Genomic DNA, 21,533 nt, shown 5'->3' on the forward strand with positions numbered 1-21,533 from the left:
TAGGCAAACTTGTTATTAGCCACTGCTGTAATAAAGTGAATCCTCCTGGGGTAGGTCATAGCCAGTGTATCAGATGGTGAGCTGTGAAACTCACTGCTCAGCCTGAAGTGTCGCCCCTTGTGCTGTTGAGGAAAGCCTTTTTTCAATAGCTTGAGGGGTTGGAATGCTTCAAGAGAAAAGTCAAGTGTGTTTGGGTGGGCAGAGATTCTCGGTTCAAGTCTTGGTATGAGCTGAATCAGGGGGAAGTGGTATTGGCTAAGCTAGCAACATGATGTGCTTTACACTTGCTTACCTAGGCAGTTGGGGTTCAAATCAATTATGTATGGTTTTAAACCCACAGAGGTACACACCTTAGCTCACAGATCACTGCATCTGTACATAGCCCATCCAACTACCTCATCCCCAAATGGTTATTTATTTATTTATTTTTTGCTCCTTTGCACCCCAGTATCTCTACTTGCACATTCATCTTCTGCACATTTATCACTCCAGTGTTTAATTGCTAAATTGTAATTACTTCGCCACTACGGCCTATTTATTGCCTTACCTCCCTTATCTTACCTCATTTGCACACACAGTATATATATATATTTTTTCCTATTGTGTTATTGACTGTACGTTTGTTTATTCCATGTGTAACTCTGTGTTGTTGTTTGTGTCGCACTGCTTTGCTTTATCTTGGCCAGGTCGCAGTTGTAAATGAGAACTTGTTCTCAACTGGCCTACCTGGTTAAATAAAGGTGAAATAAAAATAAAATAAATAAATAAAAGGGCTCAAGCCCACCTGTACAGTACATTGGATGGTATTTTTTAAAGTAATAATTGTAGGGTCTATGTCAGAGATCAATGTTTATGTTATTGTTTAGGATTGTGCATTGGCACCAATGTTACCTCTAAACTGCGCACATGCGCGGACGTACAGTAGCCCCGAGACTGCCTTGCGTCTTCCCGGGGCTGGCATGCAGAGTGCAGAGGAAATATCAGCCCACAGAGAGAAGCGCTTGATTGAAGTTCACTCAACTTTCTAGAGTTTTCCCTGTTAACACTATCAACGTTTCCCTTCACTGTGGCAATTGTGATTGAATCAACACATTATTAGCCACTTTCAATGCAACATACAAAATTACACAAACTATGGAAGAGATTCTGTTGTAGACAGAACACATCAGAGTACATGCACATGACAGAGCCGTAATCTACACAGACCAATGTGTCATAGCCAATCACATCTGCAGTAGGCCTATATGCAAATAGACTATTGTCATATATAGACTGTGTTTACAGCTGTGGTCCTGAGAAGATGCGCTTGTTTTGAGATCAAAGAAATAACTGCATGTAGCAGTTCATATCCTTTACTAGTTAGTGAGTTATTAGTTCAGTTATAGATCATTAGTCGTCAGCAATAGGGGGGTGATTGTTAGTGATTTATTAGTCCAGTTATAGATCATTAGTATTCAACAATAGGGGGGTGATAGTTAGTGATTTATTAGTTCAGTTATAGATCATTAGTCGTCAGCAATAGGGGGGTGATTGTTAGTGATTTATTAGTCCAGTTATAGATCATTAGTATTCAACAATAGGAGAGTGATTGTTTCCTAAAAGAGCACAAAATCAGACATCTTTGAAAAGCAAGTCAAGTAAAAAGCGTTTTTTTTTGTCTTAAAGGGGCAGTGTTGTATTTTGAGACAGGCTTGAATGGGCAGAGGGTAGCCTAATTTGTCTGATTCATTCAATAATGGTATGGGAATAATAATACATTTTATTTTGTAAAGTGGTTTCTTGCATTAAACAACACAACATTTTCAGTCACCTTGTCTGAAGGTCAAGCCCTGCATTTTTTTTCAAAAGTCTCATGGAATGTAGGCATTGAACACAACACATTGGCTGCTGCTGTAGGCTGTATGATAGAATAGCTATTAAAATGTTACGGGATGCATTTTCTCCATTGTTTTTTTTTAATGGTAGGCCACTCTGGTAGGTCTACATTATGATCAAATAGCCACAGTAGCCTACTTGGCCCCTGGATTTTATACTTATTTTGTTCTGTGGCATTTCTAGGAAGGAAAGAAGGATGAATGCCATCGAAAAGTATTCGAACACCCCGCCCCACCTCCGGAAGATGCCAAGACAGCCAGGGTGGTGACTTCCGGCTTGCTGAAGAAAGTTGAGCTGGGGAGGTTTGCTGGCTCCTGGGTTTTGCAAAATGGATAGCCAGGGAAGGAAAGTGGTGGTTTGTGACAATGGAACCGGGGTAAGTTTATGAGTGGAAAGCTGCATATGCCAGAGTTCTATTAATGCTGTATTTTCCCAAGGCAGAATGGCAGGAGAACATTTTTATCTGAAACAGGAAGTGGATGATGTGTTGCTAGCGCTCTAACGTTAGCTAGTTAAGTCGGTGGGTAACGCTAGGCAGGAATGTCTGTCCGTTTTTACAAGTATCTACCGCTGGCTAGCTATGTTGTCATCTTCCAATACATTCCATGAAAATCAATTTCACGGTGCAAAAATTAAATCGGCCTGTTAGCTCAAACCTATTAAATCGTTTGACCCAGCTTTCGTGTTAGTTAGCTGGCTAGCTAGTCTAGTTAGGTCGGCTAACTAGCGTTAACTAACTAACTACATTTTCACTCAATGTTGATGTCGACAGGCTTTGAATGTTTTGTAAATTCACATTTGTTTCTACTGGTCCCTATGCCTCACGTTATAACGACAGAATGAGTTAAGCTAGTTAACGTTATCCATAACCCATGCTTGTGCGTTAATAGCTAACTGGCAATACCCGGTAGGATATCCAATATTTTTTTATGGAACGCTATAAAATAGTTGCATCTGGAAATAGCGTCAGGGCTGCGTTCCTCCTGACAACTGTTTCTAGGGATTCTGAGGTCCCTCCGTCATTTATACCGGTGGGCTTAGACTAGGACCTAGGTAGTAAACATTGCTTACAGTGCTCAGATCCTTGAAATCTGGACGCACCAAAGGGGTCTTAGTGGTTGTTTTTGGATTGGACTTCTGACTCTCAGCAGTTTGAAGCGATGCTGGCATAGTGTATATGCAGCTAAAAAGTGCTCACTGTGAAGGGCTGAAGAAATTAGTCAAGCGGAAGTGAGACTAGTTTCTTAACCACAGCTATGATTCGAAGATACACACACACCACACACATTCACTGTTAGGCTAGAGCTTGTGACCCTTACTTAAGCCTACTGAAGCGAATGTCACAAATGTTATCAGTAATTGCTTTCTGATGCCCGAAGAAGTGTGGACTATAATTTTGCCATAACTTAATCTGTCGTTACTTCTGGGTAACAGATTAGTCATAATAACTAGGCTATTTTGCTTTGGGGAGTCAAATAAAGGCTTTGTCTTTCACGTTTGCCTCATCTCTCCACATCCTGTCCACCCGTGCTCACTCTCTCTTCCTCCTTTCTTTTAATTCTAACCAGTCCAATACAAACAATATTTATTGACATGGAAGGAACAGACCAGTGTTGCCAGGGCAATATACAGTGTTAATATATATATTTTTGAATATATTATCTCTTTCTCGCTCTCTCTGTATCTTTATTTTTAATCCCCGTCCCCGCAGGAGGCCTTTTTTTGTAGGCCGACATTGTATATAAGAATTTGTTCTTAACTGACTTGCCTAGTAAAATATTTTAACTAAAGAAAATATCTAAATATCTTTCACATATCTCTGTCTCTCTCTCAGTTTGTGAAGTGTGGCTATGCAGGCTCCAACTTCCCCGAGCACATCTTCCCTGCCTTGGTGGGCAGGCCAATCATTCGCTCCACAGCCAAAGTGGGCAACATTGAGATTAAGGTAATACTACTACGCTCCCCTCTCCTGTGCAACACTCCAACGTTGGTTCAAAAGTTACCCCGACACAACAACCCTATTCCTGGACCAAGAAGCATGGACTAGGCTTAATCTCATCTATGTCTGTCATACTGGCTCCCTGAGTCTAGTAACACCTATTTTTAAAATGACATCCCTTCCTCTCTCTTTGTTTTACTGTCTGACTCTCAACTTTATGCTCCACCTCCTTCACCTGTCATCACATGATGAAGTAGAATATTCAGAAGATGGTAAGTGGTGTGAATTCCTGGCTGGTGTGTGCAGGCCCATGCCCTCCCTGGTTGCCTGACAGGGAGAGAGAGTGATGCTGTGTTTTTTTACTACATAGCTACTACATTTGGAGTGCCTTTTATTTGTTGTCGTTTTCTATGTTTAATTTGTCTCTATTGTCTCATTTGTGTTTAATTTGGCTAAATATTTGGCTTATTATAACATTTTAAGTACTTCTGTGGAGAAAAATGTATTCCTAATGACAAGGCAGAAAGAAATCTAGCGATTTTTAAGAGTCCACTCATTTCACTGTTTTGCTGTTCCTGTTTTTCATCTCAAGTTAGTTGAGCAGAAGGAACTTGAATGCTACATGGCCTGTCTCAAATGACATCCCATTCCCTATATAGGGTAAGCATACCTATTAAGCCCACGTACCTATTAAGCCCACGTACCTATTAAGCCCACGTACCCATTAAGCCCAGGTACCTATTAAGCCGTACCCATTAAGCCCACTTCCAGCTTTGGATTCAAATGTATAATAAAAAACGAGTTTTATAATCAACTTTTTCCGTTGTTTATGTTTCAGCCGATTCATCTGGTTGTTATGTCCATAGCAGTTTGTATTCTTAGCCAATCAGATGTTTTCTTATTAAGTTATTGACAGTTGTGTTCCTCTAGTGGCTAATTTCAAAGCGGAAGAAAAACGTTGGTGTTGAGTCAACCCTCAGATAACAAATTGTTCAGACATTTTTTGGTACCTTCTCAGATAAGTGATCATACTTTCATGTAAAATTAATTAAATGAATGTGTCTACATGCACATGCAGGGGTGGAACAAGTACTAAATTGTCATACTTGAGTAAAAGTAAATATACTTTAATAGAAAATGGCTCAAGTCACCTAGTAAAATACTACTTGAGTAAATAAATATACTTATTAATCGTATTAATCGTAAATGTTATTGCTAAAATATACTTAAGTGTCAAAAGTAAAAGTATAAATCATTTCAAATCATCAATGAATATAAACGTTCTACCACAACAGATGTTATTTTGGGGAAGCTTGTGAGTTGGGACATATAGGTTTTGTATGTGAACTACTTCTAAGACCCGTACATTCAGCTGTTCCCAACTCACTTCACTCGCGCTAGAGGGAGGCTGTCCCGGCTGGTGCTAGCTCATGTGCAGATCACACCGCTGGTGCTAGCTCATGTGCAGATCACACCGCTGGTGCTAGCTCATGTGCAGATCACACCGCTGGTGCTAGCTCATGTGCAGATCACACCGCTGGTGCTAGCTCATGTGCAGATCACACCGATTTCTCAGAAAACAGCGTGTTTTAATTATCGTATGCTTACTTTGATTTTGAAACACATGGGGATAATGTTGATATCCCTAATAATCAATGAACTTGAGCATAACTGTCTTTTGTCGTCATTTAAGTTGATTACAACACAACAACTACAGTTATGCATATTGTGTATCTAACCCTGGTGCCTTTACCGAGATTAGAAACCTCTGTGCTCTCTCCAAGATGTTTGGAGTGGACAGGTAGTCGTTGATGTAGAGAGAGAAGATGATGATCAGGGTTGAGTGATATCAGTGATGGAAGACCTACAAGTGGTGGACAAACATGCAAACAAATGAGGGACAATGAGATGACTATTGGGCGACTACTCGTGCACTTTTGGCTGGGGGCATTGTCGTATTGTGATTCTGTTTTATGGTCCCCCACCTGTACCGTTGTAATACAACAGTAGAGGCAGATTGTCTTCAGATGTGGTTTAGGAAGACAAGTTGAACTTATTAACAACAATAGTAGTACAGCAAATGGGAATCAGCTTTCAGATAATGAATTGGAAGTTGTGATGGTGTGTGTGATGATGGTGTGTGTGTGATGATGGTGTGTGTGTGTGTGTACATGGCTGTTGATTGGCAGAACAGACAGGATGGAAGCAGCAGGTCTTCATTGAAAACACATGGCACTGCCAGACGGGGGCTCCTTCAGTGCCAAAACACACACTGTATCAACTGTTTCTCTAAGCTGGTCCTAGATCTGTTTGACCCTAACTTTGACCATAGCAGTTGGCACAAGTCAAGACATTACAAACAGATCTGGGACCAGTCTACGGTTTCTAAACGTATTGTGTCAAGTAGCTTCCGTAGGCACAGTTTTCTAGTCTGCACTGATGACAGTCAGGCTCAGTGTATGCCAGGGAAATAGAAAACGTTGTGTGACTAACACTTGGCTAACCAATCATGTAGTGATTCCCAATGCCGGGTTTGCATGTAACTCTGCCTGTGCCTTGCTCAAATGAGACTGAATCTGAACTTGACACGCATGCAGATTTTCAGGCAAACCTCCCATTGACGTCAATGAATGATCCATGTAAGTTACTTGCATGTTTCTCAAGTTTAGGATTGTGCCCGTTGTGAAATTAGACAGAGTGCGCTGGTCAGAAAAGGAACAGGTTTTAAGAGTGAGTGCATGGAAACATGCTGTATTGAAGAATGCATGCTGGGTAATTGCTGACAGATGTGACTGGCCTCTTTTGAGCGCTGCGTATGTGTATATGCCATTACTGTGTCTCGTTAGGCCATCATGGAGCCATCATGGAGGCAGTGTTGACATTCCCCTCTGTTACTGCTGGCTCTGGTGAAAGGTGACGGTACAACTAAGCTAACTGTCTGATTTCTCCAGGGTCGTATTCATAAGGCCCTCCAACGATCGATCCCAAACTATCCCACGGAGAACAACCACCTGATCTTGTCCAATAAGAAAAAAACGCTTGTTTCTGTTTACTGTTGCAAAATGCTTTGTCACGTCGTGTGCTAATGAACACGACCCGGGGGTGTCTATCTGACCTTAAACCCCTTAACGTCTATAGGACCTGATGGTGGGCGACGAGGCCAGCGAGCTGCGCTCCATGCTGGAGGTGAACTACCCCATGGAGAACGGCATCGTGAGGAACTGGGACGACATGAAGCACCTGTGGGACTACACCTTCGGGCCTGAGAAGCTCAACATCGACTCCAGGAACTGCAAGATCCTGCTCACCGAGCCGCCCATGAACCCCACCAAGAACCGAGAGAAGATCATGGAGGTGTGTATGTCGGAGGGGGGGGTGTAGCAAGTTGACTCCAAGTGCATAGCACCAGCTAGCTGCCACTCTGATCTCGTTACCGTATGAGAACTAATGTAGGGACATCTGTGTGAGGGTCAGTGGGTTCATCATTAACAGGGCTCTAAAGCTGTGTGAGGATCAGTGGGTTCATCATTAACAGGGCTCTAAAGCTGTGTGAGGGTCAGTGGGTTCAGCATTAACAGGGCTCTAAAGCTGTGTGAGGATCAGTGGGTTCATCATTAACAGGGCTCTAAAGCTGTGTGAGGGTCAGTGGGTTCAGCATTAACAGGGCTCTAAAGCTGTGTGAGGATCAGTGGGTTCATCATTAACAGAGCTCTAAAGCTGTGTGAGGATCAGTGGGTTCATCATTAACAGAGCTCTAAAGCTGTGTGAGGGTCAGTGGGTTCATCATTAACAGAGCTCTAAAGCTGTGTGGATCAGTGGGTTCATCATTAACAGAGCTCTAAAGCTGTGTGAGGATCAGTGGGTTCAGCATTAACAGAGCTCTAAAGCTGTGTGAGGGTCAGTGGGTTCAGCATTAACAGAGCTCTAAAGCTGTGTGAGGGTCAGTGGGTTCATCATTAACAGAGCTCTAAAGCTGTGTGAGGATCAGTGGGTTCATCATTAACAGAGCTCTAAAGCTGTGTGAGGATCAGTGGGTTCAGCATTAACAGAGCTCTAAAGCTGTGAGGATCAGTGGGTTCATCATTAACAGGGCTCTAAAGCTGTGTGAGGATCAGTGGGTTCATCATTAACAGAGCTCTAAAGCTGTGTGAGGATCAGTGGGTTCAGCATTAACAGAGCTCTAAAGCTGTGTGAGGGTCAGTGGGTTCATCATTAACAGAGCTCTAAAGCTGTGTGAGGATCAGTGGGTTCATCATTAACAGAGCTCTAAAGCTGTGTGAGGATCAGTGGGTTCAGCATTAACAGAGCTCTAAAGCTGTGTGAGGGTCAGTGGGTTCATCATTAACAGAGCTCTAAAGCTGTGTGAGGATCAGTGGGTTCATCATTAACAGAGCTCTAAAGCTGTGAGGATCAGTGGGTTCATCATTAACAGAGCTCTAAAGCTGTGTGAGGGTCAGTGGGTTCATCATTAACAGAGCTCTAAAGCTGTGTGAGGATCAGTGGGTTCATCATTAACAGAGCTCTAAAGCTGTGTGAGGATCAGTGGGTTCATCATTAACAGAGCTCTAAAGCTGTGAGGATCAGTGGGTTCATCATTAACAGAGCTCTAAAGCTGTGTGAGGATCAGTGGGTTCATCATTAACAGGGCTCTAAAGCTGTGTGAGGGTCAGTGGGTTCATCATTAACAGAGCTCTAAAGCTGTGTGAGGGTCAGTGGGTTCAGCATTAACAGAGCTCTAAAGCTGTGTGAGGATCAGTGGGTTCATTAACAGAGCTCTAAAGCTGTGTGAGGATCAGTGGATTCATCATTAACAGAGCTCTAAAGCTGTGAGGATCAGTGGGTTCATTAACAGAGCTCTAAAGCTGTGTGAGGGTCAGTGGGTTCATCATTAACAGAGCTCTAAAGCTGTGAGGATCAGTGGGTTCATTAACAGAGCTCTAAAGCTGTGTGAGGGTCAGTGGGTTCATCATTAACAGAGCTCTAAAGCTGTGTGAGGATCAGTGGGTTCATCATTAACAGGGCTCTAAAGCTGTGTGAGGATCAGTGGGTTCATCATTAACAGGGCTCTAAAGCTGTGTGAGGGTCAGTGGGTTCATTAACAGAGCTCTAAAGCTGTGTGAGGATCAGTGGGTTCATTAACAGAACTCTAAAGCTGTGTGAGGGTCAGTGGGTTCATCATTAACAGAGCTCTAAAGCTGTGTGAGGGTCAGTGGGTTCAGCATTAACAGAGCTCTAAAGCTGTGTGAGGATCAGTGGGTTCATCATTAACAGAGCTCTAAAGCTGTGTGAGGGTCAGTGGGTTCATCATTAACAGGGCTCTAAAGCTGTGTGAGGATCAGTGGGTTCATCATTAACAGAACTCTAAAGCTGTGTGTGTGTTACACATTTTCATCATTAACAGAAGCGATCCAGCTGTACGGCCGTATTTGATGGCAGTCATTTAAAGTTGTCTCTCTGTCTTTGGTAGGTGATGTTTGAGACGTATCAGTTCTCAGGGGTCTACATTGCTATCCAGGCTGTGCTGACGCTCTACGCCCAAGGTACTAGACTAGAGGAACACACAGCCTCTTCAACTCTCTCTGGTTCACTTTAGGCCCCAACTCAACACAGCTTACTCCCTCCCATTCAGAGGGTTTGTGAAACTTATCGGGGGTGTGTTAATTTTGTTATTCAGTCTGACCTCTGTGTGCGTGTGTGTGTGTCTGACCTCTGTGTGTGTGTGTCTGACCTGTGTGTGTGTGTGTGTGTGTGTCTGACCTGTGTGTGTGTGTGTGTGTGTGTCTGACCTGTGTGTGTGTGTGTGTGTCTGACCTGTGTGTGTGTGTGTGTGTCTGACCTGTGTGTGTGTGTGTGTGTCTGACCTGTGTGTGTGTGTGTCTGACCTGTGTGTGTGTGTGTCTGACCTGTGTGTGTGTGTGTCTGACCTGTGTGTGTGTGTGTCTGACCTGTGTGTGTGTGTGTGTCTGACCTGTGTGTGTGTCTGACCTGTGTGTGTGTGTCTGACCTGTGTGTCTGACCTGTGTGTCTGACCTGTGTGTGTGTCTGACCTGTGTGTGTGTCTGACCTCTGTGTGTGTGTGTGTGTGTGTGTGTGTGTGTGTCTGACCTCTGTGTGTGTGTGTCTGACCTCTGTGTGTGTGTGTGTGTCTGACCTCTGTGTGTGTGTGTCTGACCTCTGTGTGTGTGTGTGTCTGACCTGTGTGTGTGTGTGTGTCTGACCTCTGTGTGTGTGTGTGTGTGTGTGTGTGTGTCTGACCTCTGTGTGTGTGTGTGTGTGTGTGTGTGTGTGTGTGTGTGTGTGTGTGTGTGTGTGTGTGTGTGTGTGTCTGACCTCTGTGTGTGTGTGTGTGTGTGTGTGTCTGACCTCTGTGTGTGTGTGTGTGTGTGTGTGTGTCTGACCTCTGTGTGTGTGTGTGTCTGACCTCTGTGTGTGTGTGTGTGTCTGACCTCTGTGTGTGTGTGTGTCTGACCTCTGTGTGTGTGTGTGTGTGTCTGACCTCTGTGTGTGTGTGTGTGTGTGTCTGACCTCTGTGTGTGTGTCTGACCTGTGTGTGTGTGTGTGTGTGTGTGTGTGTGTGTGTGTGTGTGTGTGTGTGTGTGTGTGTGTGTGTGTGTGTGTGTGTGTGTGTCTGACCTCTCTGTGTGCGTGTCTGACCTCTCTGTGTTTCTGACCTCAGGCCTGCTGACAGGTGTTGTGGTGGACTCGGGGGACGGTGTGACACACATCTGTCCGGTGTACGAGGGCTTCAGCTTGCCCCATCTGACACGACGCCTGGACATCGCTGGGAGGGACATAACGCGCTACCTCATTAAGGTACCTCTGACCCCTCACCTCTGACCCCTGGATCTCATACACATTGATTGTCCCCTCATTCACTGTTTTGGTTAAATGGAGTACAACTATGGAAAGAAGAGATTGAAACGCGGCAGGTTAGGAGAATGAAACGCGGCAGGTTAGGAGAATGAAACGCGGCAGGTTAGGGGAATGAAACGCGGCAGGTTAGGAAAATGAAACGCGGCAGGTTAGGAGAATGAAACGCGGCAGGTTAGGAGAATGAAACGCGGCAGGTTAGGAGAATGAAACGCGGCAGGTTAGGAGAATGAAACGCGGCAGGTTAGGAGAATGAAACGCGGCAGGTTAGGAGAATGAAGCGCGGCAGGTTAGGAGAATGAAGCGCGGCAGGTTAGGAGAATGAAGCGCGGCAGGTTAGGAGAATGAAGCGCGGCAGGTTAGGAGAATGAAACGCGGCAGGTTAGGAGAATGAAACGCGGCAGGTTAGGAGAATGAAGCGCGGCAGGTTAGGAGAATGAAGCGCGGCAGGTTAGGAGAATTGGGTTATGGTTGTCCCCTATGCGACTGGAACATGCAGCTTTTGGTCTGTAGTTGTACTCCATCCAGCTACGGTCCTTCACTGTGTCCCAGTTCTCTGTCCTGTGGAAAAGGACCGGCTGCAGGTAGCCTAGTGGTTGGAGCGTTGGGCCAGTAACCAGCAGGTAGCCTAGTGGTTGGAGCGTTGGGCCAGTAACCAGCAGGTAGCCTAGTGGTTAGAGCGTTGGGCCAGTAACCAGCAGGTAGCCTAGTGGTTAGAGCGTTGGACCAATAACCAGCAGGTAGCCTAGTGGTTAGAGCGTTGGGCCAGTAACCAGCAGGTAGCCTAGTGGTTAGAGCGTTGGACCAGTAACCAGCAGGTAGTCTAGTGGTTAGAGCGTTGGGCCAGTAACCAGCAGGTAGCCTAGTGGTTAGAGCGTTGGGCCAGTAACCAGCAGGTAGCCTAGTGGTTAGAGCGTTGGACTAGTAACCAGCAGGTAGCCTAGTGGTTAGAGCGTTGGGCCAGTAACCAGCAGGAAGCCTAGTGGTTAGAGCGTTGGGCCAGTAACCAGCAGGTAGCCTAGTGGTTAGAGCGTTGGGCCAGTAACCAGCAGGTAGCCTAGTGGTTAGAGCGTTGGGCCAGTAACCAGCAGGTAGCCTAGTGGTTAGAGCGTTGGGCCAGTAACCAGCAGGTAGCCTAGTGGTTAGAGCGTTGGGCCAGTAACCAGCAGGTAGCCTAGTGGGTAGAGCGTTGGGCCAGTAACCAGCAGGTAGCCTAGTGGTTAGAGCGTTGGGCCAGTAACCAGCAGGTAGCCTAGTGGTTAGAGCGTTGGGCCAGTAACCAGCAGGTAGCCTAGTGGTTAGAGCGTTGGGCCAGTAACCGGCAGGTAGCCTAGTGGTTAGAGCGTTGGGCCAGTAACCAGCAGGTAGCCTAGTGGTTAGAGCGTTGTACCAGTAACCAGCAGGTAGCCTAGTGGTTAGAGTGTTGGGCCAGTAACCAGCAGGTAGCCTAGTGGTTAGAGCGTTGGGCCAGTAACCAGCAGGTAGCCTAGTGGTTAGAGCGTTGTACCAGTAACCAGCAGGTAGCCTAGTGGTTAGAGTGTTGGGCCAGTAACCAGCAGGTAGCCTAGTGGTAAGAGTGTTGGGCCAGTAACCAGCAGGTAGCCTAGTGGTTGGAGCGTTGGGCCGGTAACCAGCAGGTAGCCTAGTGGTTAGAGCGTTGGGCCGGTAACCAGCAGGTAGCCTAGTGGTTAGAGCGTTGGCCCAGTAACTGAAAGGTTGCTGGATCGAATCCCCAAGCTAACAGGGTAAAAATCTGTCATTCTGCCACTGAGCAAGGCAGTTAACCCACTGTTCCCCGGGTGCCGAAGACGTGGATGTTGATTAAGGCAACCCCCCTCACCTCTGATTCAGAGGGGTTGGGTTAAATGACTCCTGCACCTCTCTGATTCAGAGGGGTTGGGTTAAATGACTCCTGCACCTCTGTGATTCAGAGGGGTTGGGTTAAATGACTCCTGCACCTCTCTGATTCAGAGGGGTTGGGTTAAATGACTCCTGCACCTCTCTGATTCAGAGGGGTTGGGTTAAATGACTCCTGCACCTCTCTGATTCAGAGGGGTTGGGTTAAATGACTCCTGCACCTCTCTGATTCAGAGGGGTTGGGTTAAATGACTCCTGCACCTCTCTGATTCAGAGGGGTTGGGTTAAATGACTCCTGCACCTCTCTGATTCAGAGGGGTTGGGTTAAATGACTCCTGCACCTCTCTGATTCAGAGGGGTTGGGTTAAATGACTCCTGCACCTCTCTGATTCAGAGGGGTTGGGTTAAATGCAGAAGATACATTTCAGTTGTACAACTGACTAGGTATCCCCCTTAATAAGCACGGTGGAAACAGCTCTCTACTTCTCATCTCCAGCTGTTGCTGCTGAGGGGCTATGCGTTCAACCACTCTGCAGACTTTGAGACGGTGCGTATGATGAAGGAGAAGCTGTGCTACGTGGGTTACAACATCCAACAGGAGCAGAAACTGGCTCTGGAGACCACCGTGCTGGTCGAGTCCTACCAGGTCAGTACCACTGTCGAGTCCTACCAGGTCAGTACCACTGTCCTACCAGGTCAGTCCTACCGGGTCAGTACCACTGTCATACCAGGTCAGTACCACTGTCCTACCAGGTCAGTACCACTGTCCTACCAGGTCAGTACCACTGTCCTACCAGGTCAGTCCTACCAGGTCAGTACCACTGTCCTACCAGGTCAGTCCTACCAGGTCAGTACCACTGTCCTACCAGGTCAGTACCACTGTCCTACCAGGTGAGTCCTACCAGGTTAGTACTACTGTCCTACCACTGTCCTACCAGGTCAGTCCTACCAGGTCAGTACCACTGTCCTACCAGGTCAGTACCACTGTCCTACCAGGTCAGTCCTACCAGGTCAGTACCACTGTCCTACCAGGTCAGTACCACTATCCTACCAGGTCAGTCCTACCAGGTCAGTACCACTGTCCTACCAGGTCAGTCCTACCGGGTCAGTACCACTGTCCTACCAGGTCAGTACCACTGTCCTACCAGGTCAGTCCTACGAGGTCAGTACCACTGTCCTACCAGGTCAGTACCACTGTCCTACCAGGTCAGTCCTACCAGGTCAGTACCACTGTCCTACCAGGTCAGTACCACTGTCCTACCGGGTCAGTCCTACCAGGTCAGTACCACTGTCCTACCAGGTCAGTACCACTGTCCTACCAGGTCAGTCCTACCAGGTCAGTACCACTGTTCTACTGGGTCAGTCCTACTGGGTCAGTACCACTGTCCTACCAGGTCAGCTACCAGGTCAGTACCACTGTCCTACCAGGTCAGTCCTACCAGGTCAGTCCTACCAGGTCAGTACCACTGTCCTACCAGGTCAGTCCTACCAGGTCAGTACCACCGTCCTACCGGGTCAGTCCTACCAGGTCAGTCCTACCAGGTCAGTACCACTGTCCTACCGGGTCAGTCCTACCAGGTCAGTCCTACCAGGTCAGTACCACTGTCCTACCAGGTCAGTCCTACCAGGTCAGTACCACTGTCCTACCGGGTCAGTCCTACCAGGTTAGTACTACTGTCCTACCGGGTCAGTCCTACCAGGTTAGTACCACTGTCCTACCAGGTCAGTCCTACCAGGTCAGTACCACTGTGCTACCGGGTCAGTCCTACCAGGTTAATACTACTGTCCTACCAGGTCAGTCCTACCAGGTCAGTCTTACCAGGTCAGTACCACTGTCCTACCAGGTCAGTCCTACCAGGTCAGTACCACTGTCCTACCGGGTCAGTCCTACCAGGTCAGTACCAATGTCCTACCGGGCCAGTCCTACCAGGTCAGTACCACTGTCCTACCGGGCCAGTCCTACCAGGTCAGTACCACTGTTCTACCGGGTCAGTCCTACCAGGTTAGTACTACAGTCCTACCAGGTCAGTCCTACCCGGTCAGTACCACTGTCCTACCAGGTCAGTCCTACCAGGTCAGTAACTAACCTCTGTGCTGGTTGAGTTCTGCACGGTCAGTGTAAATAGACCCTTAGTGACCAAATCACAACTTTTGGACCACATTTTTGGACCCTAAATAACAGACCAGTATAAATAGCGTTTAGCAGCTTTTTTGTTGTTGTCTGTCTGGAGCTTCAGTCTAAAATAACATATTTATGGTGCATAGAACCATAGAACCCCCCCAATGACCCCCAAAATAAGTATTTTATCCCCTCAAAAGTAGCACAAAATGACAGAATATACTACCACACCACACGACTCTGAGCAGCTGATGAGTAACAGAATGTACCACCACACCACACGAGGCTAAACACTGGATTGGTCTTTATATGTTAATGTCAGAGGAACCAGGAAGTGCTGAGCAGCTTCCAGAGAGTGTGTGGGCGGAATATTCCTCCATGATCTTGCTTTTCTTTCATAAGAAGGGAACGCATTAAAAAAACACACACACATCTTAAGTGTGTGTGTAAGACAAGGTGGGTAGTGTGTCTGTGGGGGCGTGTGACATCATATCCTGTGTGGCCACAGGGCGGCGGTGGCTGGGCAGCTCTCTACTTCCTCCCACGGGCTGAGCTGAATAGAGCCTTTACACCCACACACACACACACTACACAAACACACACGCTACAAAGACACACTACACACACACACACACACACACACGCTACAAAGACACACTACACACACACACACACACACGCTACAAAGACACACATACACACACGCTACAAAGACACACTACACACACACACACACACACGCTACAAAGACACACTACACACACACACACACACACGCTACAAAGACACATACACACACGCTACAAAGACACACTACACACACACACACACACACACACACATGCTACAAAGACACACACAATGCATAAAATACAGATGAACATGTTTTACAGTAAATGCACACACACTCACCACCACACGCTACACACACACACACACACACACACACACACACACACACACACACACACACACACTCACCACGTGATCATCAACAAGACACTGTACTACACATTCACCACACGTAAGCCTGAGCAACATATACACAGCACCCTCTGACTACCTCTCCTTCCCTCCAGCTCCCAGACGGCAGGGTGATCAAGGTGGGAGGGGAGCGTTTCGAGGCTCCAGAGGCTTTGTTCCAGCCACATCTCATTAACGTAGAGGGAGTCGGGGTGGCAGAGCTGCTCTTCAACACTATCCATGCAGCAGACATCGACACCAGGTAACTAACACACACACAGACCGACAATACACACAGACACACAGACAGACAGTACACACATACACACACTTTTTTTTATCGTCACCCCTTTTAATCTCCCCCCTCTCTCTCTCTCAGGTCTGAGTTCTATAAACACATAGTGTTGTCGGGTGGTTCCACCATGTATCCAGGTCTTCCATCTCGACTAGAGAGAGAGCTCAAACAGCTCTACCTGGAACGCGTGCTGAAAGGCGACGTGGACAAACTCTCGGTGAGAACAACTCTTTTAAAATATCTTTGTTTTATGTCACTTTTATTCATAAATGTAAGTCAATAACAGATTGTTATTCGCAATGATGACCTGTCTAAGGGACAAGCGGTCCCTAATGGACCTGAAGGGTGGGAGGAAGGATGTATGTTGAAAAGTATTGGGACAGGGCCCACTTCCTCAACATGGTGCAGTGTTGTAGTTACCCCACTAGGTGGAGACAGAAGAAACATCTCTTAAGTAGTCAGCTCATAGTACACAACAGAAGTAGAACATATAATCGCTGCTCTACAAATCACCTTGCATCCTGAATTACTCTGCATTATATGATGAGGTCCAGATTTATCCATCCTGTGCCAAACTTGCCCCCGTCTCCCTCTGTAGAAATTTAAGATCCGCATCGAGGACCCGCCGCGGCGTAAGCACATGGTGTTCCTGGGTGGGGCCGTGCTGGCGGACATCATGAAGGACAAAGATAACTTCTGGCTGACCAGGGAGGAGTACCAGGAGAAAGGTGTCAGGGTGCTGGAGAAACTGGGAGTCACTGTCAGATAAAGACCTCTACAATGTTAAAGACCACACACACACACACACACACACACACACACACACACACACACACACACACACACACACACACACACAATCAAACATATAAATATCCATATATTCACACAAACACTGAAGGGTCATCATAGAGAAGCACTAGAATGGTGTATGTGTAAAACACACAGACACACCCGGTTTCCTCCGCCATGGCAGACTAGATATCTATTCATCCTTCTTCCTCCTCTATACAACAGAATCACGGCATCACCGTAGGGAGTGATGACTCCAGCCCTCCTTCTCTCCTCCTGATGGCCTAGTATAGTTTAGCTCAGGGTTGGTAGGAGAGTCCAGGACACCACTCCTCCAGCCCTCCTCCTCTCCTCCTGTCGTCTGAAGGCCTAGTATAGTTTAGCTCAGGGTTGGTAGGAGAGTTCAGGACACCACTCCTCCAGCCCTCCTCCTCTCCTCCTGTCGTCTGAAGGCCTAGTATAGTTTAGCTCAGGGTTGGTAGTAGAGTCCAGGACACCACTCCTCCAGCCCTCCTCCTCTCCTCCTGTCGTCTGAAGGCCTAGTATAGTTTAGCTCAGGGTTGGTAGGAGAGTTCAGGACACCACTCCTCCAGCCCTCCTCCTCTCCTCCTGTCGTCTGAAGGCCTAGTATAGTTTAGCTCAGGGTTGGTAGGAGAGTTCAGGACACCACTCCTCCAGCCCTCCTCCTCTCCTCCTGTCGTCTGATGGCCTAGTATAGTTTAGCTCAGGGTTGGTAGGAGAGTTCAGGACACCACTCCTCCAGCCCTCCTCCTCTCCTCCTGTCGTCTGATGGCCTAGTATAGTTTAGCTCAGGGTTGGTAGGAGAGTTCAGGACACCACTCCTCCAGCCCTCCTCCTCTCCTCCAGTCGTCTGAAGGCCTAGTATAGTTTAGCTCAGGGTTGGTAGGAGAGTTCAGGACACCACTCCTCCAGCCCTCCTCCTGTCGTCTGAAGGCATAGTATAGTTTAGCTCAGGGTTGGTAGAGTTCACGGTGGATATCAAGTCTCCTGAAGAAAGAAATTCACATTTTCACAACACGGTGAAAGCAATATGGTGGAAAGTTAGTCAAGGACTCTATTTCCACACTATGCTTTTTCTTTCAGACTTTAATCTTAATGCAGACGAGGAGACGAGGAGAACAACGTTAGACTATTGAGACCCACCCCTAGAACAGTTAAACCTCTCGTCTCCTTACCAATCACTTCAAACTTCCCTGTCCTCTTCATAAAGGAGGAGCTAGAAGATGTCCCTAATTGCTGATGCAGGGTCAGATGTTATAAAGGAGGAGCTAGAAGCTGTCCCTAATCGCTGATGCAGGGTCAGATGTTATCGTAAAGGAGGAGCTAGAAGCTGTCCCTAATCGCTGATGCAGGGTCAGATATTATCATAAAGGAGGAGCTAGAAGCTGTCCCTAATCGCTGATGCAGGGTCAGATATTATCATAAAGGAGGAGCTAGAAGCTGTCCCTAATCGCTGATGCAGGGTCAGATGTTATCTCATTTCCTAAATGGTTAAAGGGATGTGTGAGATTTTGGCAATTAAGGCCTTTTTTCTACTTACCCCAGAGTCAGATGAATTTATGGACACCAAAACAGGCTGAAATTTCAGGCAGTCTTTTCAAACAGCTCTGACATTAAAGGGGCATTATCATCACTTTAACAATTTCACAGTATTATTCCAACCTCATAGTGTGGAAATAGGTTATATAAAAAAACAAGTAAATCACTTTTTTTTTGACTGCACTGGTCCTTTAAGGTCAGGGTACGGTTAGTGTTGACTGATCCTGTATCTGTGGTTATTTAGAGGCAACCTACCATCAGCTTTCTAGGACGTCACAATCAGGAGGTATCTCAAACAGGCATTGGCCAGTCCAGTATATACACAAACCATTATTCATTGAGGACTGATCATGTTTTTCTATGGTGTTTTGTATATCATGATTTATTCATTTCTCTTTTTGGGAGAGGGATGTCTTGATTCTTCTGTTGGATGTATACAGATCCTCTTTACCTTAAAACATTATTTTTTTTTTAACATAATTTTTCTTTTTTGTTTTGCACGACCATTTTAAAATGGAGTATATGCCATATGAAAATTCCTCCTTGTTTTTAATGAAGAATTGATGATGATGATGAGGATAGTGAAGATGATTATAAGGGCCATGACCCCTGACCTTAGTGACGGTAGTGGGGTTCAGGAGTGGGGTTGTGTGAGGGTCATGATATAAAAACATGGTTCAATCTGAAAGTTGTACTATTAGGTCAGTTCCAGTCGAGCTGGAATGACGTGGTTATATGCCACATCATCGACTTCACAGTCGGGTATCAGTCGGGTATTGCTACATCTTATGGTAACTGTTTCCCAGACACAGATATGTCCTGGACTAAACATTCTGGATGGAGGTTTTTAATTGGAGTACATTATGAATCCAGTACCAGGTTGAATCTGTCCGGTTAACTGGATCTAGATCTGGATCTAGATGTGGTTAGCTGATATGTTAAACACGTTGAGGTCTGGCAGGCCACTGAAGCGTAATCAGCTTGGAACATGTCTGAGACGTAGTAAAAAGCTGGTATTTAAGTTCACTAGTCCGGCTCTCACCACCACAACATGATGTATATTGGAGGCACTTCTCCCCCCCCCCCCCCCCCCCCGAGCCTAATATAATATGTGTTTTCATAAATGTTCTATCCAGTGCCAAGAGCAGTGGTTGTTATCTGGAGCTTTCATGTTTTTATTTGACGTTTCTGTCCTGTCTTTTTTTTGTTTTTATTTTCTTATTGTTCATAGTGTAACTGCCTAACGTCGCTGATTTAAATAAAGTAAATTGATTTATAATTAAGTTCTTGTGTGTCTCTTTCTTCTGAAGGACAAAACAGACCGAATGGTTAACAGCAGAGGGTGACCTTTCCTATCTCCTCTGACCACAGAACATCTGACATCATTTTGTTCGTTCTCCAAAGGAGAGCGAGACGCATCATCTCTATTATGAAAAAGAAGCCACTTAAGACTTGAGGTGGACCCAGAGATCTCAAAATGGTGTCCGAAGTAGAATGGGACAGGAGAGACAGCAGCATTATAACTTCCGTCACATATGGGTTTGTAGGTCACCGCCGTGGTAATTACAACACACACACCGGACCCAGGAGGGCGAGCTGCCGGAGGAAGGAAGGAAGCAATTTCTAGTCTATAAACAAAGTAGCACTTAGGGGAAAAAGACTAAAGGGAGAGAAGAGAGGAGGGACTAAATAGGAGGGCCGTGTTCTCGAGGATCAAAACCCTAATGTGACTGACTGATCTACAAATAATAATGGGTAGATATTTATGATGCAAGGTTCTGTGTAGATCAGTCAGACTGTAATGTTGAACAAGCCTGACGAAATGTAAACGTGGTTAAACTAACCGGTTACACCACCAGAGGAAAAGGCTTTATCTTCTGGTCTCAAATACAGATCTCACACCTCCTGACTGACACTACTGGGTTGTGTTCATTGGGCATCATATGGAAGAAAACAGATCGAAAACAGCCTGAAGTTGTCCAATATTAAACGTTTTTGTTTTTCGTATTCTGTTGTGTGATGTTTTGCTATGATGTGCCATAATGAACATGACCACGATCTCAGTCCCCCTGACTCTCCTCTCTGTTGACCTTTCTCTCTTGTCCGGGTACTGTTCAGTAGGCACGAAACTGAAGAAAACCCAACAGGCTACTCTCGGTGTGAATAGGTTTTCAGGACAATGATTTGGCTCAATTTGAGACGAGGGTTTAAAGTCCCAAAGCTATCTCCATTGGGCGCGTTCAATGCAGATCACTTTTGTCACGTGCCTTTCAAAGTTATGGGGATAAACATTGTCCCACTTGCGCCTACATGTCGACCGCATTAAGTTTCTGCAGTTGCTCTTCACCAACTTCATCCTGCAGCCATCGCCTGCCTGCATGCTGGGAGGCTCTAATGTCAACCAATCATTACGGTGTTTTTGTGTGACCCACTCGAATGTGACCAAAGACATGACAAACACTTCCCTTGAACCAACCATATTTCAGAGAGACTTAGTTTGATGTGGGCTTGGGACAGGCAGGTTCTGCCCATGTTACTTTGATGTGGGCTTGGGACAGGCAGGTTCTGCCCATGTTACATTGATGTGGGCTTGGGACAGGCAGGTTCTGCCCATGTTACATTGATGTGGGCTTGGGACAGGCAGGTTCTGCCCATGTTACATTGATGTGGGCTTGGGACAGGCAGGTTCTACCCATGTTACATTGATGTGGGCTTGGGACAGGCAGGTTCTGCCCATGTTACTTTGATGTGGGCTTGGGACAGACAGGTTCTGCCCATGTTACATTGATGTGGGCTTGGGACAGGCAGGTTCTGCCCATGTTACTTTGATGTGGGCTTGGGACAGGCAGGTTCTGCCCATGTTACATTGATGTGGGCTTGGGACAGGCAGGTTCTGCCCATGTTACATTGATGTGGGCTTGGGACAGGCAGGTTCTGCCCATGTTACATTGATGTGGGCTTGGGACAGGCAGGTTCTACCCATGTTACATTGATGTGGGCTTGGGACAGGCAGGTTCTGCCCATGTTACTTTGATGTGGGCTTGGGACAGACAGGTTCTGCCCATGTTACATTGATGTGGGCTTGGGACAGGCAGGTTCTGCCCATGTTACTTTGATGTGGGCTTGGGACAGGCAGGTTCTGCCCATGTTACATTGATGTGGGCTTGGGACAGGCAGGTTCTGCCCATGTTACATTAATGAGGGAGAAACACTTTGCATGCTGAAGTGTACAGAAGAAAACGTTTGGTTTTATTTAGCCGGTT

General features: G+C 46.4%; 1 protein-coding gene across 1 annotated transcript; it reads left to right on the forward strand.

Annotated features, from left to right (window-relative positions):
• The first annotated feature begins 2,140 nt into the window (after positions 1-2,140).
• LOC120036915 (actin-related protein 2-A-like) lies at positions 2,141-19,553 on the forward strand. Its single transcript, XM_038983205.1, has 9 exons — positions 2,141-2,251; positions 3,710-3,820; positions 6,953-7,168; positions 9,282-9,354; positions 10,491-10,627; positions 13,038-13,187; positions 15,740-15,885; positions 16,003-16,135; positions 16,517-19,553. The coding sequence occupies exons 1-9, from the start codon at positions 2,204-2,206 to the stop codon at positions 16,685-16,687; spliced, it is 1,185 nt and encodes a 394-aa protein (XP_038839133.1). The 5' UTR covers positions 2,141-2,203; the 3' UTR covers positions 16,688-19,553.
• Positions 19,554-21,533: the final 1,980 nt, after the last annotated feature.

The sequence above is a fragment of the Salvelinus namaycush genome, unplaced genomic scaffold, assembly GCF_016432855.1.
Source record: "Salvelinus namaycush isolate Seneca unplaced genomic scaffold, SaNama_1.0 Scaffold1516, whole genome shotgun sequence".
In the NCBI taxonomy this organism is placed as follows: Eukaryota; Metazoa; Chordata; class Actinopteri; order Salmoniformes; family Salmonidae; genus Salvelinus; species Salvelinus namaycush.